General features: G+C 44.3%; 1 protein-coding gene across 5 annotated transcripts in view; it reads right to left on the bottom strand.

Moving 5' to 3' along the window:
* Positions 1–24688, bottom strand: part of CD2AP (CD2 associated protein) — a 50214-nt gene extending 25526 nt beyond the window's left edge. For 2 of the 5 annotated variants that reach the window (XM_060272348.1, XM_060272349.1), the window contains exons 1-8: positions 24470–24688; positions 19224–19388; positions 12222–12371; positions 10641–10741; positions 7660–7858; positions 6474–6661; positions 4701–4809; positions 1316–1410 (exon numbers count right to left, since the gene is read on the bottom strand). In XM_060272348.1, the coding sequence (XP_060128331.1) occupies positions 1316–1410; positions 4701–4809; positions 6474–6661; positions 7660–7858; positions 10641–10741; positions 12222–12371; positions 19224–19388; positions 24470–24473 (1011 nt within the window). In that variant the 5' untranslated portion in view covers positions 24474–24688. Of the gene's footprint in view, positions 1–1315; positions 1411–4700; positions 4810–6473; positions 6662–7659; positions 7859–10640; positions 10742–12221; positions 12376–13292; positions 14404–19223; positions 19389–24469 lie in introns of those variants that run through there. The other 3 variants (XM_060272350.1, XM_060272351.1, XM_035110344.2) reach the window with 3 other exon arrangements.
* Between the last annotated feature and the right edge of the window lie 391 nt (positions 24689–25079).

The following is a 25079-nucleotide window of genomic DNA, read 5'->3' as shown; positions in this document are numbered from 1 at the left end:
GGAGTGCAAGCCCATCCAGAATGGGCTGAACACCATTCACCTGGGTGGACAACCCACCCACCAGTAGTACCCCCATCTTGTTAGGATTGAATCTCAGTTTGTTCACCCTCATTCAGTCTATTACGGCACCCAAGCACCGATTCAGGTCATCTACCACCTCACCTGCACCTGATGAGAGAGATAAAGCTGGGTGTCATCCACAAAGCGGTGACACCTCAGACCAAATCCCCAGATGACCTCTCCTAGAGGGATCCCACAGGGCCCCATAGCCCAAAGGCCAAGGGGGTCGAGCAACGTTCCAACAGCACCACCTTCTGCAATTAGCCATATAAGCAGAAGCGGAACCACAGCTAAACAGTGCCTCCTACGCCAAACCTGAACATCTATCCATAAGGATACCATGGCTAATGGTACTGAAAGTCACTGAGATGTCCAAGAGAATCCACAGGGTCTTACTCCCCATCCCTCTCTTGGCAGAGGCCATCCCACAGGGTGGCCAAGGCAGTTTCTGTCCCAAAACCATGCTAAAACTCAACTGAAATGGTTCTAGAAAAACAGTCTCATCCGGGAGTGACTGGAGGTGGCCAGTCACTTACTCAGGAAGGGAATGTTAGTGATTGGCATAGGATTGTTGACATCTTCTGGGTCCAGACTACATTTCTCCAGGAGCAATTATCACTTCCTTTAAAGAAACTGGGGCTTCAGTAACTGATGCAGGAGTTGTCATATGAGTGCGTATTTATGCATATGCTTACAAGGTAGTATCACGGCAAACAAGTCTAACAGATCAATTAATGAATGAATTATCATCATCATCATCAAGGTGTATGTCCAAGCAATTTAATATATATTATAAAGGTTAATTATATAGGGAAGCTCCAATTCAGATGTACAGAAGTCTCAATCATAGTCTCTTATAAAACATATGAACCAAGAACAGTCCAATACTGAATACAGTGGTACCTCAGGTTAAGAACTTAATTCGTTCCAGAGGTCCGTTCTTAACCTGAAACTGTTCTTAACCTGAGGTACCACTGTAGCTAATGGGGCCTCCTGCTGCCGCCGGAGCACAATTTCTGTTCTCATCCTGGAGCGAAGTTCTTAACCTGACTATTTCTGGGTTAGCAGAGACTGTAACCTGAAGCGTCTGTAACCTGAAGCGTCTGTAACCCGAGGTACCACTGTATACTTATTCGTTAGCTTGTTTGTTTAAGCATTCAAAACTTTAATTTACTGGACAACATCCAAAAACATTTGAAATTTCACTTTGGTATGCCTAGATCTAACAGAAAAGGAACGTGGATTAATGTCTTACCTTGCTTATTATTTGAATAATATCACCTTCTTTAAAACTAAGTTCATCCTCATTAGTACCTTCATAGGCAAACGAGGTCTTGCAATATTCCTTAGCTGAAAAAAAGAAGTATAAATATTATACATGCCCAGTGCACTCCTGTTGCATGAATGCCATTGTTTAAAGCTCACCAGTAGGGCATTGGGGAGATGGATGATAACAAAGTAGCTAGTAAAATATGCTGAATTTACAGTAATTGTACACAAATGTACTTTTAAAATCCAACATGTAATTGCCCAGAACAAGACCACTGTTTAACATTTAGCTAGCAACAATGTCTTGGCAGTTCCTCAGAACATCAGGCATGTGCCCACAAGACTAGTTGAGTCTTGTTGAGGGAAGAGGTGATGGAAGATGCAGAATGCTAAACTAGAAGCTGAGAGAAGCCTCCTGCACAGCCTGGGGCTGGAGGGGATACATTATTATTTTTACTTAAACTTTATTAGAATTCAAATTAAAATACATTCGCAAACACACCAAACAGACAATAATATAAAAATAATAACATAAAATATCATATATAAATAATAATATAACATACAAAATAATAACGTACAAATTCATTTATAAATTACAATAATAAAAAAGAAAACACAAAAAAACAAAAAACAAAGATAATACGTTCAGACATACATTCATACCCAAAATCAAAATACTGGTAAAAAAAATACATTTAAACATATAAATTTAACCTATAAGTGAACCTATACCTATCAGCTATGTTCCTAATTTCCCTTTTAATCATATACCTTTATTTCTTCCCCTATATCTCCTCCCCCCATGGTAGACTTCCACTTATCTCCATCTCAGGTTCTTTAGTTAATATACTCTGGTACTGCTTCCCCTCAATCCTATGTACAGTGGTGCCTCGCTAGACGAATGCCCTGCTAGACGAAAATTCCGCTTAATGGCTTTCTCAGGGAACGCAAGCGGGCGGGCTAGGTGTCCCCCGCTTGCGTTCCCTGAGAAGGCACCCGGCTTTCTCGGCGAAGGCAAGTGGGGGAAACCTAGCCCGCCCGCTTGTCTTCGCCGAGAAAGCGCACAGCCACCTCCCCCAAGCCAAGGGGAAGGCAGGCGGCAAAACGTCCCCCCATCGGTGCGCTTCGCCTCCGGATCTGTTGGATAGCATCGCGATGCTGGAAATGAGACAGAAGCAGCTGAACCTGAAATTTAGGGGGATCCCAGAAGAACCTAATGAAAATATCAGAATCAAACTAGTTAACAACTTGGCGACTTGGCTGGAATTAAAGGAAGAAGAGGTGGATAACAAGATAAGTAATATGCTCAGAATAAGGGTGAGATCAGTCAAGGCGAGATCCAAAAAATTACCAGGAGACTGCCTGGTTACATTTACCTCTATGGAATTTAAAAATCTTATTGTGAGGTCAAGCTACAACAACAGCCTGAAGTTTGAAGGAAAGACAATTATCATCTTTAAAGAAATACCGACTAGATTTTTGGGTGACGGAGGCGAAGCGCGCCGATGGGGGGACGTTTTGCCGCCTGCCTTCCCCTTGGCTTGGGGGAGGCAGCCAGCGAAAACATACCCCCATCGGTGCGCTTCGCCTCTGTCTCCCTCCGCCGCCTCCCACCTGCCTCCCCCGATACGGAAGGCAACTTCAGAGACGTACCAAGTTGCCTTCCGTGTCAGGGGAGGCAGGCAAGACGCGGCGGCGGGGAAACATCTTCATCCGCCACCGCGTCTTGCCGCGCACAGCCGGCATGGAGCGCGGTTTCGGAGGTGTCCGAAGCCGCGCTCCATGTCGGGGGAGGCAGGCAAGACGCGGCGGCGAGGGAACGCCTTCCCCCGCCGCCGCTTCTCGCCGACATGGGGCTTGGCAGAGGTGGGGGAAAGGCGCAGGATCGTTCCTTCACCTTTCCCCCACCCCGCCCGACAGAGCCGGATCGGACGAAGCTTCTAAAGCTTCGTCCGATCCGGCTCTGTCGTTGGCAGCAGCAGCGCTTGCTCTCTTGGCTCGGGGAAGCGCCTGCCTGTCTTCCCCGAGCCAAGAGAACAAGCGCCGCCGCTGCCACCAGTTCCCCCCGAGCCCATAGGAACGCATTAATTGACTTTTAATGCATTCCTATGGGAAACGGTGCCTCGCTAGACGAAATTTTCGTAGGATGAATTGAGTCCTGGAACGAATTAATTTAGTCTAGCGAGGCACCACTGTACATATATCCTATAATTCTCAAATAGTATCTTAACTCAAAATAAATCACCTTCACTTGGCTTTGTCAATTTAAATCAAATCAAATCAGCTCAATATGAGGCATTAGAAGTAGACCCAAGACTTCACTGCGGGGCACTGTCCCTTCATGTACTCTCCCAATTTTTCCCAGTTCTGTTGGGATTTCTTGTTAATATGCCCTCTGGTTGAATTGGTCAGATTATCCAAATCTAAATAGCTTCTCCTGCCATTCCAGAATGTTGGGTATTTCTTGCTTTTTCCAATAGGATGCAACCGTCATGGCGTAAAAAAACAATGTCACATCCTGTTTTTTTTATTGTGTCATCCATTATCCCCAATGGAAAAGATTCACAGCTTTTCTTTATGTTATATTTGAGTATTTTTTTGATTTCCTCGAATATTTGGTTCCAGAAATTCCTTATTTCCCCGCAGTGCCACCATGCATGCATAAATGTCCCCGTCTCCTTCCGACATTTCCAACATAAATTATCCTTGGTTTTATACATTTTGTGAATTTTTACAGGGGTTAAGTACCATCTATACAACATTTTAATCATGTTCTCCCTAATTCCCTCCGAGGCTGTAAATGTCCAAGTTTGTTTCCATAATCGTTCCCACTGATCCATTTGTATGATTTTCCCCATATCTATGGCCCATTTCGTCATCGTCTCCTTCACCATCTCATCCTTGGTCTCCCATTCGAGCAACACATTGTACATTTTAGAAATTGTTTTATGTTCAGTCTGTAGTAAAAATTTTTTCCAATAAAGAAGGTTCTTCCAAAAATCCTTGCCTTAGTTTATGTTCATTAAATTTACTGTGGATTTGGTGGTATTGGATCCATCCAGTTAAGTGGTGTTTTATTCATATTCCTTTAGTTTAAATGTCCCACTCTTTTCTTCTAACATATCTTTATAATTCCCCCATTTTCGGAGGGGCTACATTATCATGTTGGTAGTAAAGGGACAGAGAGTTATACTAACAGCAGGACAGGGAGCTATTCTTATTCATCCGTCAAATGAGGAATTCGTTTGAGAAAAACACTGGCTTGCTGAAGTTTTGCACGGCCTTAACACCAAACCTTTTAATAACGGCTTCTATTTTAAAGATTTAACATGAAGATCACAAAACAATATAAAGATATAAAACAATACCTTTCTGTTTACTTTCTGTTTCTGTTTTTGCTACCTCAGTTGCAATTTCTGTTTTTGCTGCACCAGGAAATTGGGTTACTTTTGGTCCAGATGGATGAGTAAATAATGGCTACACAAGAAATGTGAAGGTTAAAAACAGTCCTTAGGCAAGAGCCAAATATACTTGAATTTGCAATTAAAGCTCCTGTTCATATGATCAACAAAGTGTAGAACAAGCATTTTAATGTAATACCTATGGCAAGAATTTTATTCTTGTTCGAAAAATTATTACTTAAGTTTAGGAACAGTAGCAATGTTTCTGGGTTGGAAACAGTCACCTGCCAACTAAAATGCTACTACAGTGCTACCTCTAGTTATGAACTTAATTCGTTCCGGAGGTCTGTTCTTAACCTGAAATTGTTCTTAACTAGAGGTGTGCTTTCGCTAATGGGGCCTCTTGCTGCCGCTGCGCCGCCAGCACATGATTTCCGTTCTCATCCTGGGGCAAAGTTCTCAACTTGAGGTAACTCATCCAGGTTAGTGGCATTTGTAACCTGAGGCGTTTGTAACTCGAGGTACCACTGTACAGGGATCAAATCGGTGTTCCTTAAAGGTAATATGCAAACACTGACACAATTTGTACCTGCTTTCTGTGTCAGGCTACCTGGATTTGCATTTATATTTCTACAGCTGCTAGTTTAAGAATTAATCCTCTCCAAATGGAGCACATGAATGTGCTTCCTCCAGCTTGGTCTGTGTTCTAATGGTGCACTCTCTATCCTTAAGAGCTGCCAAGGTCTGTGATGCGGCTTCCACATTCCCAAAGGGAACAGCAGCATTGGCGAAGGACAGGCAGCAGCACCAGAACCCAGGTAAGCGCCGCATATAAGGAATCATGCAGAACAGACAGCTCTCCATCCCCTGTCAAATAGCAGAGCAGGAGAAATCTCTATACTATCAGAATGGGATGACGAAACACCCACAGGGGAGAGAGAGCAAACCTCAACTATGTGAGAAATCACAGCTGCTCATGTGCAAATGCACACATACAAAAACTGCTTTACTACCAAGGAATTCTGGGCATATGGAAAGACTGCACTTTCTCTTTCAAAAGTAAGCCTGGCAGGTTACTGACCAATATATTTCCCGAGGCAAATCTGCCTATAGTGATACATGATGCTTAACGTATAGAAGAGAAACGACAGCTTCTAATGTGTCAAGTGCCCACCCAAAACTGCCTTGAGAAAAGTAGCTGCAGCTACAGCAGGCTGATTTTATCCCAACGTGTTTCAACAGGCACACTTAGAGGACCACAGATGCGACTCCCTACCCTGACTCTTACCTTGACTACCAGTGGACACAACAGCGCCATTCAAACGGAAGGCTGCTCTGCCACCTACAGGGCATTTTTCATTTCATGTAATATCTGAGAACATTTTGGCCGTGACTAGTTGATTGGCATCCCAACTTCAGATTTTTTTTAACTGTCACATTTTCAAACTTCTCCCTGTAACGATCAAAAACTAGAAACTAAGGATGTTCCTCTCCCAATGCAAAAAGTGGGATACTGTGCAATTTAACAATTCTGTGCCTGCCGCTGCTCTACATAAAAGCCGCTAACAGTCACTGTTGCAGAATGTCATCTGTGAAGCAGCAACTCTTCAATGAGCAATAGAATAAAAATTTTCAGCAAATAAGTCACAATGCTAATGGACACTTGAAATGCTGAGTAGTAACTAATGTTGCTGTTTTGGAAAAGATGACATCACAAATTACACATGGAAAATAAAATACCTTATCTTGCTTCTTCTCTTCTGAATCATTACTGGGTGATCTTGTCTTAAGCTTCACAGAACCTTCTTTAAAAATATCTCCAAACCCAACTCCTCGGATTTTCTTTGGCTGTGCTATCAGTGCAGGCCCAGACTCAGTAATATTCCCTGGTGGGGTTACAGGTGAGAGCGGGTCGGGAAAAACAGGCTCTGAGTGGAAATGTGTGAAAATAGTTAACAAGCAATGTTAAGGAGGAAAATGTATTAATACATATGTGAAAGCCTGCTTCTACAGTGTTTCCCCTTTTTAAAGACACCGTCTTGAACACAGGGTGGCTTACTTTCAGTGGGATGTCTTATTTTTTAATTACCGGTACGGTTTTTACGGCTCAGGGCGTTGCTGGGCTCTCTTGAGTGTTCGGTGCTGCAGCAGCCACCGGTTCTGGGTGGTGGGGCGGCAGGCGTCCTTGGCCGGGCCAGGAGGAGGCCGCTGGCTCAGGCGCTCCACCCGCCGCTGCAGGGCGCTCCAAGCTCCTTGGCCGGGCCAGGCAAGGAAGAAGCAGTGAGCCCAGCGGTGGCGGCAAGCACGGAAGCGGCAGGGACGGCAGTGGACGAGAAGGCGGAGCGCGGGGATGCAGCCAGCAAGGCGGGAGCATGATCAGCTGTTAAGTGGAGCTCTTGGAGCGCTGCTTCACAGCTGATCGCGCTCCTGGAGTGCCAGCCGCATGGAGTGATTCTGTGAGTGGAGGTGCCTGTGGGGGTTGGTTTCTGCGGTGCGGAAATATGGCTTATTTTCGGGGTATGTCTTATATTTCTCAAATGCTTAAAAACCCTGCCATGGCTTACTTTATGACTACATATTAAAAAAGGGGAAACAGGGTAGGACTTGTTTCAAGTTTTACTTTTTGTTTTAACATGGTTTAAATTTTTGAACTAAAATAGAATTACAGTTGACAGTTGACACCTTCATACATTACAACAGCAAAAAATCTTGCAATAATAATAATAATAATAATTTTTTATTTGTACCCCGCCCATCTGGTAGAGTCTCCCCAGCCACTCTAGGCGGCTCCCAATCGAATACTAAATCAATACAGCAATAGCACAATTACAAAAGTCACAATTACAATTACAAAAACCATTTCCTCAGAAAATTAATAGCAGACCCTTTCCCTTTAGTCTATCAAAATACTGTTTTTATCACTGACCCATTTTGCACGAGTGAAGATTGGAGCTGCTGCCTCTTCTCCTACCATATAACTGTCTGCAGACACAAGACACACTACCTGCATCATCCGGGTCTTCGCAGGTGTCTCCGTCATCTATGTCCTCCAGCTCTTTTACAAAATTTGAAGGAAATAGTCCTAATTTGCCATTTAGTGTTCCGCTCCACCAGCCTTCTTCCACCTGCAGAAAGGATGATCTTATATTACTTATTACACAAAGGGAAAATTAACTCACAGCTTTTGTAATATGCCAACTACTGTATAGAAGATGGTCAGGAATTCAATATTGGATAATATGTATCCAATATTAACACTGGGGGATGAAACAGAACACAGATTGCTCACAGCGAGGGTTTCTCCTGCCTTGGTATTCAACAATGGCTTAATATTCTGCACTAGCTTAGGGAGGCAGCAAATCAAGAAGTCTAGCTTTCTCTACTGCGGATTGTGCCATTAGCTCTGCCCCACGACCAAGCTTGAGACAGAATGCAGAGAGGAGAGAAAAAGAGAAAGAGCCTTAGCAGGCCAAACCACATGCAGCCCTTGTGAATGTGCTAAAGCAGGGGTCGGCAAACTAAGGCCTGTGGACCGGATCAGGCCCAATAGCCCTCTGGATCTGGCCCATGGATGGTCCTGGAATCGCTGCTTGGATCGTTCAGGCTGCACCATTTTTTTTGGCAATTTTTTTTGGGGGGGTGCCATTTTTTTGCCACGCCCCTCTCTCACACCCACTGCGGCGGCGGCACCTCCTCCCTCCTCCTCCCCTTCTCCCCACCCTGCGGAGGAAGGGGGCTGGGCTTTGATTGCTGCCAGCCAATCCGAAGCCTTGCCGCCCGCTCAGTATCGCCACCCACCTGCCGGCCTCTCAGTCCATGGCAGTGCTGTGGGCATCGTGACGGGCATCGTGGGGCTTCGGCTAGAGCTTGGTGCGCCTTCTGGCCCCACACCAGGTGCCCGGGAAAGCTGGCCCGGAAAGGAGAGGCGCTGCCACCGGCTCCAAACCGCAGACAGAGCGGCAGAGGAAGTAGGAAAGCAGGGGGAGGGGAAGTTCTACATTTTATGTCAGATATCAAATAACCAGGTCCATCCCAGTTGCATTCTATTTAGGGGGCAGTGGTTGGTCTAAGGAAGTGGGGGACAGAAAATGAACTTCCTCTGAGGCAAAGAAGATAATTTTGTGGTGTCCAAGTTAAAATCAGAACAGGGAGACAGAGATGTATAAAACTGCTCAGATGGGTCATGATCAACTCACCTGTAAAGGCACTTCCAAAAGCGAAGGCTGAAGTTTTGTAAGCTTTTTAAAGTGACAGACTAGAGTGTCTCTTGCCCACCCACATGGTGCCATCCAGCTTGCACCAGCCCAGCCAGTATGGCCCAGGTAGCCAGAATGATGGGAACTGGAGTTCAACAACAGCTGGAGGGCACCGCACTGGCAACTCCTACCTCAAAGTACTTAGAAGTGAGATACGGCCTGAGGCGAAGGAATGGCTAGCAAGGGGAGCAGGAACTTGCTTTGTCCTGGGGGAAAGGTTTCCACTTTCACCCTTTCAGTTTCATACTGTAACTAACACACACCAAACCCGCCCCCTGTCCCTCCATTCACATGTTACACCATCATCTTTCCAGCAATACCTTGCCACAACTTGTATGGGTGAAGCAAAGAGCCAGGTGCTGGGGAATTCCAGGCCCACAACCATACGTGGTCCCCCAGGCTGCTCTCTCTGGGCCTGGAGGCTCTCCCTAGGCCCTGCCTCCAGGCTTTGGCCCTCGCAGGGTGCTTTTGTCTACCTCAAATGGGGCTCGTTTGCATGGGGGGAGGATGCCCCTGGAGCTACTAGAACAGGGGTAGGCAACCTAAGGCCCGTGGACCGGATGCGGCCCACGCGCCTTCTCAATCCGGTCCATGGACGGCCCGGGAATCAGTGTGTTTTTACATGAGTAGAATGCATTCTTTTATTTAAAATGCATCTCAAGGTTATTTGTGGGGCCTGCCTGGTGTTTTTACATGAGTAGAATGGGTGCTTTTATTTAAAATGCATCTCTAGGTTATTTGTGGGGCATAGGAATTAGTTCATTTCCCACCCCCACCCCACCCCAAAATATAGTCTGGCCCACCACATGGTGTAAGGGACAGTGGACCGGCCCACGGCTGAAAAAGGTTGCTGACCCCTGTACTAGAAGTTGTATATTCCATGTAGAGGCCCCAATCCTGTGCCTCTCCCTCTCTACTAAGATTAAACAAGGACTCTCCTTGCTGAACTTCAGGCACACAACTAAGGTTGTATTGTTCCAGCAGGCAGTTTAAGTTAGTGTTCAGTATCATGGTAAGTTTGTGTGTGTGTGTGTGTGTGTGTGTGTGTGTGTGTGTGTGTGTGTGATTTTCTGTGGATTGTTTTTATGCAAACTGCTTAGAAATATGAAGCAGTATATAAATGTCTTAAATAAATAAAATAGATAAGCCTGAGATTTTTTTGCAGGGCTCCAATTTATCCTCTGGAGGATGTAGAAGTAGAATTATTCAATCTGGTGATTTTAAACAGATTACAACTGCTTCCTTCCTGCATTTTGCCAAGTACTTGGAATCTGTCACAATTGAACACTAAGCAAGTTATTTTCATTATTTTCCCATAATGTTTTATATCCCAAAATGCACTTCAGACAGAAACCCCTTACCACCTTCTCAGTCAAGTCTATTTGTTTTATAAAATAGGCAGCTTAAGGTTTCACATCCTTCTCTTATCAAATCTAGCTTCCTCATTATTTCACTATGTATACTACATACTTCCAAAATACTCTAATCCTCTAATTTCTAAGTATCTATTTCTCTAGATTATCGTCAACCGTTGACATCTTCATTCTGACATTTAGTTTATTTCCCAATGTCTATGTGGATAGTTCAGTCAATTTATTTCTGTGAGAAACAACTTTCATTTTATCCCCCATAATTCTGTAAAATGGCTTACCTCTTCATTAACATCTATAATATCTCCAATCTTGAGCTCCAACTCATCTTCATTCTGAGGAATATACTCAAAAAGAACTTTACATTGCCGCTTTTTTGATTCTGTTGAAAGTGAGAAACAAATTAACTCAAAGTGAAGTTTACCTTTAAAAACAATTTTATATGTTACATTTCGGAATTAAGCCATTAAGATATGCATTCTTATAGAATGATCAAGGACTTGCATGGCAGCTTAAAGCCCAACATATTGCTTTGTGGTCTAGATGTCCATCATGGCTGAATGTTAAGTGAACAAGCAACAGCAAGCCTTAGGGTTCCTGTCCTAAACTGTGATTTGTCATTATGTCCCCCAAGGATGATTGTTCTTTTCGCATGCAATGATAAACCATTGCATGCGATGATAAAATCATTAAAGATTAATTAGCTGACAGCAGTTTCAACAGAAAGTGAGCAAATCCACATGAACAGGCAGATACTTGCTGCACATAGTATCTGGTTACAAGGCTCCATGATGTAGAGCAGGCATCCCCAAACTTCGGCCCTCCAGATGTTTTGGACTACAATTCCCATCACCCCTGACCACTGGTCCTGTTAGCTAGGGATCATGGGAGTTGTAAGCCAAAACATCTGGAGGGCTGCAGTTTGGGGATGCCTGATGTAGAGCATAATCCATGTATCTGTTGAAAATGGATTGAAACAAGTTCATGATCTTATAAAAGTGTGCCTACAAACACGTTTGTCTGGGATCCTGCTAAGAATTTGCACAAACATACTTCCAAAGGGGAAATTTTCTACCCTCTTATTGCAAAGTTGTATGTCATCAGAAGATGCATTCATTCAGTGAGCCATATTTGTGCATCATCATTATCCTCTAGTCATGAGGCCTACCTATTTAGGCTCTGGAGGAAGACATTTCAGAACAATGTCGAGAAATACCTCCTGATATCAGCACTAATACAGGCCAAATGCAGATATTTGAAGGGATATTTGTAGAGACATTTGGGAAACTTGCTGAAGACCTCTTAAGGACTATCCTTAAGGGTAGAAGGAGTGGCATGGAAGAGTTCTGCCAACGGTTCAATAGAAAGCATGATGGAAAAAGCAGATACCCTTGCTGGGTGCTTCCAAGCAGATGGAAAATGATTGGAGTCTAGAATGCCTAGGAGCCCATTTGCCAGGATCCTGTTAATGATTATCTAAACTACCAGCAGGTACAAAAGGATTTTCCTGTAGTAGCTGTACAGAATCTAACAGCAGTGGGGCATGGCTGTTAGAATTTGTGATCAGATCTCAACTCCTTCTACCAGCTGAATTTAAAAAATAAATGTAAAAATCATGTCAACATGTGAATAAGAAAAGTATGATAGCATTTGAATAATAATGGTTTGGGAGGGGCAGTATAATACCTGTCAGTGGATATATGTTGTCATATATTAAACAGAAATCCTTGCATTATTATTTTTTTCTGAAATAATTTAGGAAAACAACCTGCAAGGCCTATTTGCACATGATCTGAGAGTACCCCAATAATACCACCACCTAACAAGAGATTTATCTCGCTATCAAGGAAATGATGACATACTCCTCTTGAAGCTTTTAGGCTGGGAAGGGGGCAGGAATCCTCCTGCTGGAAGCCCGTAAGTGCTCATGCGCTGAACAAGGTTGGCAACATTTCCATGCCTTTCCTTCTTGACCGGCAAATCATCATCGCGAGAGTCCGTCTCTTTCTTAACTTCCTAGTAAAGATAAGAACAGGGGGGAAGTGAGGTGAGAAGAGAGACTGACTACAGGAGCCTAAAATATTCATAACAAGCTCTGGCCCTGCACTGAAGGAAGGGAAGCCTCAGAAAGCTTGCTCCATTCTCCATGGAGCAGCACTGTAGATATTTGAAGGTGTCTCTCATATCTCCTCTCAGCCTCCTCTTTTCCAGGCCAAACATACCCAGCTCCTTCAACCATTCCTCATAAGGAATCAGAAAAGGGTCGTTCCTGGCCCAAACAGTTTATTTAAACCTCTATATAAACTCAGAGTTATCTAAGATTTGCTTTGCCATAACAAATATATGGTAGGAGAGATTTGATTTGCAAACACTTTAAAGGACTGACTGACTTTTTAGGCACATTTAAGAACGTCTGCACTGATGATAAAACTAGAGAAGTAAAGTTTTTCCTTACAGCAACTGTCACATTTGGCGCAAGAGTTAAGGAAATGACAGATAACCAGAGTCTATTTGTATTTTCATTTTAGAAGACCGCACAAAAGCGAAATTGTACCAAAAAGCCCAGTGCAAGCTTCCTGAACAAAGCAGGAATGCTGCGAGGAGCTCCACTCCCTGGTATGTAAATTCAGATGAGCTGGATCTTCATGAGTTCACTAAAAAAATTATTAACAACTTGCCAAAAAATTAAAAGCAGCATCTGAATCCAAGAACAATAAAATTGAACTGAAATAGACAGTTATGCAAACCTAGAAAACTTCACATAATTTAGAGACATTACATCAGACTAGGTCATGAAATTAAACATTCAGCTTAATCATTTTTTTAAAAAATCAGAGTACAACAACAGGTTAACTAGGTTCCACCCACTACTCACAAAAGATTGTGATTCCCATACTATATCACTGCCTTTAACAAGGGAAAAATGAACTTACTGGTTCTAAAGACATATTTGCTTGAACACACCCAGGTATGTCTGTGCGTATTGTGTATTTTGAACCAAGTTTCAAGCCAAGTTCTTGCTCTGGCCAAAGTTCAAGTATCAACTAGCAAGCTTCCTGGTTCATACGATGTTTGTAGCAGCAGCAGGAGCAGCAGCAGCACACACACCTGCACAAGGAGATCACCAACCTTTTCTCCAGCAGTGAACTGGAGCTCCACTCGGACTGAGCTCATGAGCCACAAACAATTACAAAGTAAGAAGTTTTGAAATAAATAAATAGCTCTTTCATTTGCCCAAGTGCTTTGAACAGATAATCAAAGTAACAGTTCAGGCTGCAATATTAATATCAGAAATAGTTATTCAAAAGATTCATTTACTTGAAAAACTGCTTCACAAAGTCCAAATAAATATTTTTAAGAGTAATAGCAGAAAGAACAAATGGTGGGGTGTTCGTGACCTACCGTATTTTTCGCTCCATAAGACACACTTTTTCCCTCCCAAAAAGGAAGATGGAAAAGTCCGTGCGTCCTATGGAGCGAATGCGAGAGCCAGAGCCCTTCCAAAAGCCAGAGCTTGTGTGGAGCCAGAGCCCGGCCAAAAGCTGGAGCCCTGCCAAGAGGCAGAGCCTGCGCAAAAGCCAGAACCCATGCTAGGACAATTAAAGAAAGCAAAATATTTTTTTTCTTGTTTTCCTCCTCTAAAAACTAGGTGCGTCCTATGGTCAGGTCCGTCCTTTGGAGCGACGAATACGGTATTTACTGGAAAGCTAAAGGTTGCAAGTTGAATCCAATGCTGTTCCCGTGTGAGCAGAAAAGGTGTCCATTTGCTCAACAGGGCTTCTTCTCACAGCCCCCAAAATCTGTTCTGGAGGCTGGACTGGGTCTTCCAGGCCTAAGGTAGCTTCTGGATTACCTGAGGGACCACAGGGATGTTGTTGGAATGGGGTGTGGAGGGGCAGAAAGAGGAATATAATCCATAGCTTACAAAGAATGACGTTCTGCAGATAGAAACATACTCTGTGTTGCTGCCTGATAGTGGAAGGAGTACAGGCCAGTAATCTTGCACTGGATCTTGGGTTAGAAGTGGGGTTTTTTGGGGGGGGGGGAGATGGTTGCTGTTTTTGCTGTTATTTCTTTGTATCTGTATTTTAGATCTTATTATGATTTGTGTGGAAATGGTTCAATTTGGCTGCGTACTTTTTGATGCTTTATTTTAATGGCGGCTTTTGTTGTGTTTGTAATTTTTTATGTTGTAAGCCTCCTTGAGCATGGTTTAGACCAGGCATCCCCAAACTGCGGCCCTCCAGATGTTTTGGCCTACAAATCCCATGATCTCTAGCTAACAGGACCAGTGGTTGGGGAAGATGGGAATTATAGTCCAAAACATCTGGAGGGCCAAAGTTTGGGGATGCCTGGTTTAGACTATGGAAAGGCAGCTTATAAATACCTCAAATGATTTATGTATTGCTGTATGTAATCTTGACAGTGATTGAGAAATCAGATTAGGTACTGCTCTTCAAATGTTCAGCTTGTGAGTGAAATGTGGCAGTTTTGCAGGGCTGAACTCCCAGCAGTCCAAAAGCTGCTTTCTCCAGAGGTTCTCACGATAAAACGATGTGTCACTTAGGAACTTCCACTCAGGAACTTCCAAGGTGAAACCCCCACAACTCCTGCTTATGTGAAAAGGCACCCACCTTCTTGCTGTAGGAGGAAGCAGGGCAATAATGGTGATCTGAAAATGCGGGGGACGACGACGACAGGGGGACTAGTCAGTTTCAATCTGGAAATGAAATACTGGGGTGGGGGAGGGGAACATGCTGGCGGCTTCAAGTTGGCTTGTTTCTGAGGCTTCCGGTTCATCGCCAGAGCCGTCCGGCGAGATTTCCCTCGAGCTCCGAGGGAGCCTGGCTTTGCGAGGGGGGGAGCCATGAGAGCGACACAGCCCCTGAAAGAGCCCCAGATTGAGTGTTCTGGGGACGAAGTGCTCGGCGAAGCTCCAAAAAGCGACTCCCCTACTCCCTGGCAAGCTCCATTAGGAGCCCTGGAGAGAGTGGGGTGGTAGTCGCGGGAGCCATTTTCGAGTGTCACTGTCACCCTCGCAAGGTGAAGCTTTGTGCCGGCGGCAGAGAGCGGTGGATTTTTCCAATTAGAAGATCGGGCTACATTGGGCACCGTGAGTAAAGAGATTCAAAAAGCTTCATTTTTCAAGTAAAAGATTCGGTCACGGCAGAAGGCTTTAAAAGGAAGCCAGGCTCCTCCATTGTGTGAAACGAGATGCAGTAATTTGACCCCTGGCTGACAGGGTGAAAGGAAACAATCAATTTACCAAGAATTTGACTCTTTAAATTCTCTCCTGGAGCAGGTCAGGGGGAGAGGTGTGAATTGCTTTAAAGTGCCTGTAAATACAGATTTAATAAAGAGTGGATTATTTTATTGAACTTGGATCTGTTAAATTTAAAGTGAATTTGAAGGTGTGTATATGATTATGGACTAAGATTTTGAGTTATAAACACAAGATTTAAAAGGGGGAAAGATATCCAGAGTGGACATTAAAATTGAGCTTGAGGTTTGGTAATATGACTTCTGTCATTTCCGGCTTTGTTATCTGCTGTTCTCCCATGGAATTTGAAAAAGCAAAAATGACTCTAGACCCAACATCATCACAAGATCTGTGGCAAAAGATTCTTTTGGAACTTTTGGACATTAAACAGGAACTGGCCTGGAATAACAAGCAGCTGCGTGAAGCTAATAAACAACTAAGTGAAGAAAGTGAAAGGAACTGCTTGGATATTGAATTTGGAGAAGAGACAGTATTGGATTATGCAGAGGAACAAGAAGAGCAACTACCAACTTCAGACAATGCCACAAATAATAAAGAACCTAAGTGTTGCAAAGAAGAGGAGGAAGAAGATTGGAATGCTCCACAAGTGGGAAGGTAGATGGAGGATGTTGGGAAACAGGTGGAAAAGGGAAGAAACAGCAAAGCTGTCTTCAAAAAGTCAGATTTTGGGAAAGGGTGGGAGTGGGTTAAAAATTTTAAATGCTTGATATCAGGATGGATTGATTGGAAAGGTCCGATACTGGAATGAATTACAAAATTCGCTGAGCCACCTGGGAAATCTAGATCCAGGAGGGGGGGTGAAATTGAAGTTGTAATATTATAAATTGTGAATCATTGTTGGTAAAAATATAAGCTAAGGGGAGAAATAATAGCAAGATTAGATTTTGGAAGATTAGATATTGGAGATATGAATTAACTGTTTGAATGTTAATAATATAAATTGTGGGTTTATAGATTGATATTGAATTGAAAGGCATAGAGAGAATTGTAATAAGAGGTTTAAAATAATGTGAAAACTGCTTAAAGGTTAATTTTAATAGGGACCCAGTGAGGGGAGATCTGAGGAAGTCCACAACGTGATGAAAAAGTTAAGAGTAATATACTTTTCTTTCTTTCTTTCTTTCTTTCTTTCTTTCTTCCTTCTTTTGTCTTTTTTGCTGTTGTTGTTTGTTTTTGTGCTTTTTTATGTGTTGTGCTTTTTTATGTGTCTTTTTTGTATGGGTGGATTATTAATGTGAATTGTTTTTGTTCCTTTTATAAAATTAATAAATATATATTTTTTAAAAAAAGTTGGCTTGTTTCTAACACCCAGTTAGAATTGGATTGACATGCTAATGGTCAGAGTCAGTGAAAGGCTCATCACTTATCGGCTCTAACCTAACATATGCTTAAAGGTAAAGGTAAAGGGACACCTGACCGTTAGGTCCAGTTGTGACCGACTTTGGGGTTGCGGCGCTTTACTGGCCGAGGGAGCCTGTGTACAGCTTCCGGGTCATGTGGCCAGCATGACTAAGCCACTTCTGGCGAACCAGAGCAGCACACAGAAATGCCGTTTACCTTCCCGCTGGAGTGGTACCTATTTATCTACTTGCACTTTGACGTGCTTTCACACTGCTAGGTTGGCAAGAGCAGGGACCAAGCAACAGGAGCTCACCCCGACACGGGGATTCGAACCACCAACCTTCTGATCGGCAAGCCCTAGGCTCTGTGGTTTAACGCACAGCGCCACTCGCGTCCCCTCCCATGGTATGCTTAGCCTCTCTGAAATCCTCTTCATTTGCAAACTGTAGCTCTGTGGCAGAGCAGCTGCTTTCAGTGCAGGAGGTTAAATCCCCAGCATCTCCAGGAAGGGCTAGAATAATCTTAAGATGCTCTGTCTTGTGCTGCAGACTTGAGTTCAAAAAGCAGACAACACGCAATCAGTAAATCCCACTCACGATCACAACTGGGCAGGACCAAAACCCAGAATGGTTTTCTTATCTATTTCAAGAGATAATATATATTCCACTTACACTCCTCTCTCAATACCAAATACACCATCAGATACACAAAGTCAAACTTCAGAATGCGCAGGTAGGGCACCCCCCACCCCCGCAAAACCCCTCTTTTTGTCATAATTTCCAGTCTGCTCTCCCCACTCCCATGCTCAGCCTGCATTCCTAAAAAGCAAAATGATGCAGCAGAATCCAAATAAAGGGGGCAAACCATTATTCTTCCTGGCAAGCCAACAAAAATATAATTATGAGAAGAAATGAAGGAAAATGCAAGAAAAGAGGCACTGCTTTATTATCAGAGCCCTTGCACTCTTGAGAAGCAAGATCACCATGAGAACCAGCACATGGAAGCCTTACAAGTAAAACTTGCAAACCACAAGATGTCTCACCCTGAAAGACTTCAGTTCATAGAATCATAGAATCATAGAGTTGGAAGAGACCACAAGGGCCATCCAGTCCAACCCCCTGCCAAGCAGGAAACACCATCAAAGCATTCTTGACATATGCCTGTCAAGCCTCTGCTTAAAGACCTCCAAAGAAGGAGACTCCACCACACTCCTTGGTAGCAAATTCCACTGCCGAACAGCTCTTACTGTCAGGAAGTTGCTACCTGCAAAGTTCTTGATTTAAGGGGAGGGATGGAAATCAGGCAACCTCCCTTCCTGCTCCCCCACCAAGAGAGAAGCAATCCATTTAACCACATTCACAGCTTGTTTACTTATGCAAATCATACCACAATGGAAAGGGTCCCTCCTCAGCACATCAAAAGGCTTCCTGGGAATTAGGAACACTGCCCATCTGCTGATGCTAAGGGAGAGTGACCCTGCTGAGTTGAAGCACTGCCCAAGCAGGGATCCAGTGCTAAGCCACAGATATGCATTTTTTAAAAAAGCCTTTGAACTTTAGCTCCAAAACCACTCTGTACAAGCTTCCGTGCAGAGAGAAGACCCATTCAAATGGAACAGTGAGGGAGACAAGACCCAAACCCATTTCTGGACCAAAAGCCACTAGTGAGGTACCAAACATAAATGACTCTGTACACTATCCCTTTTCCATCCAACTGCATCTAGTACACCATCTAGATGTCATTATATTGGTGCAAGCTCAATCAGACATAAAGGCTGAAAAGGGGGTAACTAGATGCAGGAATACAATTTTCATCGGCCACCCGTAATGTCAAGTTTGGCCCACTGTGATGCAATATGCATGAACCTAATAACTTTTTCCTTGCACATTTGTTATGTCAGTTGCAGCGAGGAATACAACTGGCATTAAAGAATAGAATGGGTTCCAATTCAGAGCTTTTGCAAGTTGCAACCTTAAGAAGAAAATGCCATAAAATATAAATAGGGAAAGTCGAATAGTAAGCTGCAATATGAAAGAAAACAAACCACAGCCTTAAATTTACAACTCTTCAGAATCTTCCCAGCCAATTTCTAAAACTAATCAAGGTCTTTCGCACACCATTCTAGAATTTCAGCTGTATCATTATTGAAATAGTTCTGATCTCCAAGCTTAATGTCAAGTAGTAGAGGTATGATTTAATGTTTGAAGCTGCACAACTGTTATAGTGAAGAATTGCTATGAACTTGCCTTAACAAAGTTGTCAGGAAACATGCCTCTTCGCCCACTGAGCTCTCCTTGCAGCCATCCTTCTTCTTCTAGTTTTGTCACATTCCTTATGATTTCACCAACTCGAATAGTTAGCTCGTCATCGTGCACTGCATCATAGTCATACTCCACAACATACTCAACTAGGAGGGAGAAGAGAAGAGTTAATAATAATAATAATAATTTATTTATAGCCCACCTATCAGGCTGGGATTCCCCAGCCACTCTGGGCAGTTCCCAACAGATTATTAAACAGAATAAAACTTCAAACATTAAAAATTTCCCTAAACACGGCTGCCTTCAGATATCTTCTAAAAGTCAGATAGTTGTTTATTTCCTTGACATCTGGTGGGAGGGTGTTCCACAGGGCGGATGCCACTACCAAGAAGGCCCTCTACCTGGTTCCCTGTAACCTTGCTTCTTGCAATGAGGGACCCATCAGAAGGCCCTCGGAGCTGGACCTCAGTGTCCGGGACGGATGATGGGGGTGGAGACGCTCCTTCAGGTATACTGGGCCGAGGCCGTTTAGGGCTTTAAAGGTCAGCACCAACACTTTGAATTGTGCTCGGAAACGTGCTGTATGTCATTCAGGCACATGGAAGTACAAGCCCTACTTGTGTGTTTTTCAAAAACTGCTTTAATACTCATAAAACCAAAGAAGAGTAACATACCAAGGCTGTAAGTTACAAGAGAGAGGCTCAAATGAGAGGGTAACTAAGTTCCTATTCAAGATTGTGAAGTGTGTGGCTTTGCCTACATCTGTCCATGCAATGGCAAGGGTTTGATTTCCAAGTCTGTTACCAACCCACACCATGCCTGAACCTGCCTTTGCCCTTCCAATCTTTATCCCTTTCACCTGAGGAAGCTACCATGGCACCCAGTGTTAGCACTGAACCCTGTGCAGACCCGAGGTTTCCTCAGATGAGGAGCTGGGCCCTCCAGCAGATATCCACCATGGCCACAGTCTTCACTCCAAGGAGCCATCAGATACGTCTTATCTGATGAGGAGAAGAGGAGACTAACAGCCAGGCAAGAACTTCAGAGCCGCTGGCAAAGTGTCCACCAGCTGTGCATGGGGCTCCTCAGGAGTACAGGAAAGCACACAGTAACCCTTGCTTGGATCAGAACCCAACTGAGAGCCAGGAAGGGGGTGGAGCCCCCTGTTCCTATAGAAGCTCCCAGACTGAAGCAATTGCTCCTATCAAACTCCAGTCTTCCTAACCTGGGAAAACAGACAGCCAAATAACCAGACCAGAGGTTTTTTTTACCACCGGCAGGCAAGTAAATACAATACAAAATAAATAACATATCAACTATTTAACGGCTAACAATTTCCCCCCCAAAATGCACACATCACTGACGCAGGACTGCTTAGTAAACACTGGACAATGGGAATAGGAATCCAACATACTCCGGAGAGAGACAGAATAAGGAACATTCCTGTTCACCCATAGCAAGGTGCTAGCCCTCCAGTAGGCCCTGAGGCCAATAACATAGCTGCCACGTTTTCCCTTTTCTCGCGAGGAAGCCTATTCAGCATAAGGGAAAATCCCTTTAAAAAAGGGATAACTTGGCAGCTATGCAATAAAGCAGCAAAAAGAAAGAAATGGCGGGGGGGGGGAAGAGATAGAATAAAATGCAGTCAAGAAAGAAAAGAACTAAACAAAAGAAAAGAGAAAGCAAAGAGGGCAGTAAAAGGAGGACGAGCTCTTTGGATAAGGAAATAACTTGACAATAGTGCTCTTTTGGCGGCCAGAAGGGAACTTACGGTAATGGGAAGATAGTAATTACAGTGGTCCCTCGACTTACGAACTTAATCTGTTCCAAATACACATTTGTAGGTTGAAAAGTTTGTAAGTCGAAAAAAGCGGTTTCCCATAGGAATGCATTGAAAACAGGAAAAATCGTTAAGTCGAGGAAACTGCATCTAAAATCCGTAAGTAAAAAAAAAACCCTTCTAAACCGCAACCGTTTTCCTTTCGGATGTCAAAAAAAAGTAAGCGTGCGGCCATTTTTTTCCCATTCGTAACTTGAAATTTCGTAAGTCGAGTACTTCGTAAGTTGAGGGACCACTGTACTGCTCCTTGAGTTTTATACACTCTCAGGGGGCAGGGGGCCTCTTGTAGCCAGAGGTTTGTAGCTCCCTTCCAAATATTGCTTTGTTCTGGTGTGGCAGACCTCTATGTGTGCCCACACAAAGGCCACAATGAAGAATTTAGGCTACAATCCTGTGCATAATCACATGGAAGTAATCTTTATTTACATAGGATTAGGGTGCAAGTCCAGAAGACATGTTTTGTTGTTATTTTAGTCTCTTTTCTTTTTTTAAAGTCATTGATTTAGACCTGAAGGTTAACAGCAAGTCAATAATCAAGAGTTAATTTTAGCCATTTTTGTGTGTCTGCTGTTTTTCCTCCTCTCTGGCTATAAATAGACTGATATAGCGTCACCCACACTACCACAAGAATTTTCTACATATGCCAGCATTTCCCATTTCAGCAACAGGCAAAAAAATTTTTTAAAGAATAAAACGGAAAGAAAGGCTTCTGGCTAAACAGTTCAAGCACAACAATTTATATTTCAGTCACTTATGGAGATAAAAATATGAATTATTAATAGCAGTCAAAGGTTTTTATTTCGTTCTATGCACAAGGGAAATAAGGATTACGTTCTACATTATTTTATTAATATTATTGCCTAATACAAGTTTGTTATGGCTTTTGGCTAGAACAATAAACTTATGTTTTGAACTTGGGAAACTGCTTTGCCACCACTACACTCTTCCCCCACCCCCGGCTGCTACACAATATGTATACGTATAACACATATACATACACACATACTGCGTTTTAAACTTTACTTTGTGCCCAAATGATTATAAAAGGATGACTTTAAATTAGGATAATCAAAGGAAACCTTTACTCAATTTTGCACAAGACTATTGTGGAGTAGATAAGTATGTTTTGAAAATGCTTCCTACTCATTACATATTTATAGAATGTTAGAACCATTCTGATATGTCTAGGCATGTGACTACAGTCATACCTTGGTTTAAGTACGCTTCGGTTTGAGTACTTTCAGTTTAAGTACTCCGCGGACCTGTCTGGAACGGATTACTCCACTTTCCATTACTTTCAATGGGAAAGTTCACTTCAGGTTGAGTACTCCGCGGACCCGTCTGGAACGGATTAATCCACTTTCCATTACTTTCAATGGGAAAGTTCGCTTCAGGTTAAGTATGCTTCAGTTTAAGTACAGACTTCTGGAACCAGTTGTGTACTTAAACCGAGGTACTAGCAAAACATACTTTGTAACACACAGGAAATTCCTTCCCCACCTCATCCTAGTATCACAGCAGAAATCAGTGCACATTTGGGTAGGCAGGCTGTCCTAAACATCTGTTTGGTAGAGAAGATACAAGCATTTATAATATGCAAGAATTTCTGAATCAGAACTTCTAGCCTAGTTCACCTGCCACACTAAATCAAGGGTGGTCAACCTTTTTGGCCTCGCAGGCAGAAGGAAGTGATGGCTGAACAGCCACATGTGATTCAGGAACATAGGAAAAAAGCTTCCCAAGTCCTTCTACCAAGCTGTGCACTTCGAAGCAAGCAGAACATGGAAGCCTGCGGCTCTTGTCAGCTTCCTCCTCTTCATCTTGTTAAACCATGGTTTAGCATGACATGCAAACCAGGTCTTTTCATCATCAAAAACTGCCCAGTTAGCAGGCAACAAAGGTAATTAAAATTATGCAAGAGGTAACGGACAACAAATTTACCTCTGAAGAAAGAGAAAGATGTAACTTGTAGGCAGACAAACTTCAAATAAAAACTTCTTACTAAGAAGTTAGTAAGTGCTTCTTTTACTACACTATGTCATCATTGACAGCATATGCTGGAGTCTTGGGCTTTGCTTCAGTAGTTACCAATTTAAAGGTAAGGTAAAGGGACCCCTGACCATTAGGTCCAGTCGTGACCGCCTCTGGAGTTGTGGCGCTCATCTCGCTTTACTGGCCGAGGGAGCCGGCGTACAGCTTCCAGATCATGTGGCCAGCATGACAAAGCCGCTTCTGGCAAACCAGAGCAGCACACGGAAATGCTGTTTACCTTCCCGCCGGAGTGGTACCTATTTATCCCTCGGCCAATAAAGCGAGATGAGCACCGCAACCCCAGAGTCAGTCACGACTGGACCTAACGGTCAGGGGTACCTTTACCTATGTTCAGGGGGATTCAGGCTTTACTGCTATCTTTTTGTGGATTTCCAAAACCATCAAGACATTCAACAAACACAAACATTTGTTTGGAATTCGGTTCCTCTGGATAAGCAATTATTGACTTCTAAATCATACACAGGATCAGGTTACATGAAATTTCCCAACTGTCCCTTGTAATTCCAATTTAATCTTAAAGGGAACTGATGAGAGACAGTGGCCCTTCTACTCAACAGAGAAACCAACCATCCTTTAACACTCCACCACAGTCTACAGCAACTTTGCCTGAAATTTTAATCTGAAAACAAAGCGTGGTGTCCACAGGAGCACACAGAATATTCTTAAAGTGTAATCCATGGAAGTGCAAGTCTGGGGGATTGCTTAACAGGAACAGGGCTTTTGCAAAGCAACGCAGCGATTTCCACTCGTCTGCACAGGCGCCAGAATCAGACTCGGAATAAGTACCTGGCAGAAGGGCTAGGAGGAAGCAAGGAGGGCACAAGGCGGCTTTCCCGGCCCCGAGCAATGGGCGTCCATCTCTAGGATGAAGCCTTCTGCCTACTTCCAAAATGGAGGAGGAGGAGGAGGAGGAGGGCAAGGAAAGGCTGCAAAGGGACCGGGAAGTCCGTCCATTGGTTTCCCGCGCTCGCTTCGGAGGAAGCCCGCCTCGGGTCGCTTCCCAGGTGGGGCGATCACTCCGGTGCCGAAACTTGGGTCGCCCGAGGCCGGCGGGACCGCCAGCTCTGAATGCATTTGGGGGGGGGTGTTGGGCTGGTAGTTAAGCCCCTTTGGCGGAGCGGCGGCAGCAGCAGCAGCAACCCCGGGAGGGGAGCCCTGTCCCCCCCCCCCATTATACCCGGAAGGCGAGGCAAGCCCCCAGTCCCTAGTGAGGAAGGGAAGGCGGAGCGGAGGGGAGGACACGCCATTTCCATGAGGCGCCCCCTCCCTCCTTCCGCCTGTGGGGCAGCCGAGCACCCGCCCGCCCCCCAGCAGCCCCCAGGGACGCCCCCTTACCCATGCTGCGCGGACCCGGCTGGGCCGAGGAGGCAGCGAAACCCCTCGCCCGGTGCCCGACAACGCCAACGCCAACGCCGCCGCCCCGCTCAGGCCGGACGCGGCGGGTCGCGAGGGAGCCGAGATTGGCCGCCGCCAGGAAGCGAGCGAGCGAGCGAGGGAAGGAAGCCCGGCAGGCCCCGCCGCCTCCTCCGCCTCCGCCCTCCTGGGGCGCCGCCCCCCGCCGCCGCCTCGCCCGGCCTGAGCCGCCACGGACCCCCAGGACCGCCAGGCCAGGCCAGGCCGCGCCGAGAGCAGAGGGAAGCGCACCACTAAACGGAGAACAAGGCGCGGCGCGGACCCCCCTTCCCTCCCCCAGCAGAGAGGCTGGAAGTCTTACTTCATATGAAGTGTTTGAACTCGGAGACAATAAATAGGACTAAACTAATAGTTTGCGAGGGATAAATGGTTCCAAGCTATTGATTACTGAACTTTCTCATTAGAGGGTAAAGAATGCAGCTGTCTCAACAGGAAGACAACTGGAAGGAAAGTCTCACTCCATAATTATAATTACAGGTAGGTAGCCATGTTGGTCTGGTGTAGTCGAAACAAAAAAAAAATCTTTTCCCTT

This window comes from Zootoca vivipara, chromosome 3 (genome assembly GCF_963506605.1).
Source record: "Zootoca vivipara chromosome 3, rZooViv1.1, whole genome shotgun sequence".
NCBI lineage: Eukaryota > Metazoa > Chordata > Lepidosauria > Squamata > Lacertidae > Zootoca > Zootoca vivipara.
The sequence above is the reverse complement of the archived record's forward strand: the minus strand, read 5'-3'. Positions and strand labels throughout refer to the sequence as shown.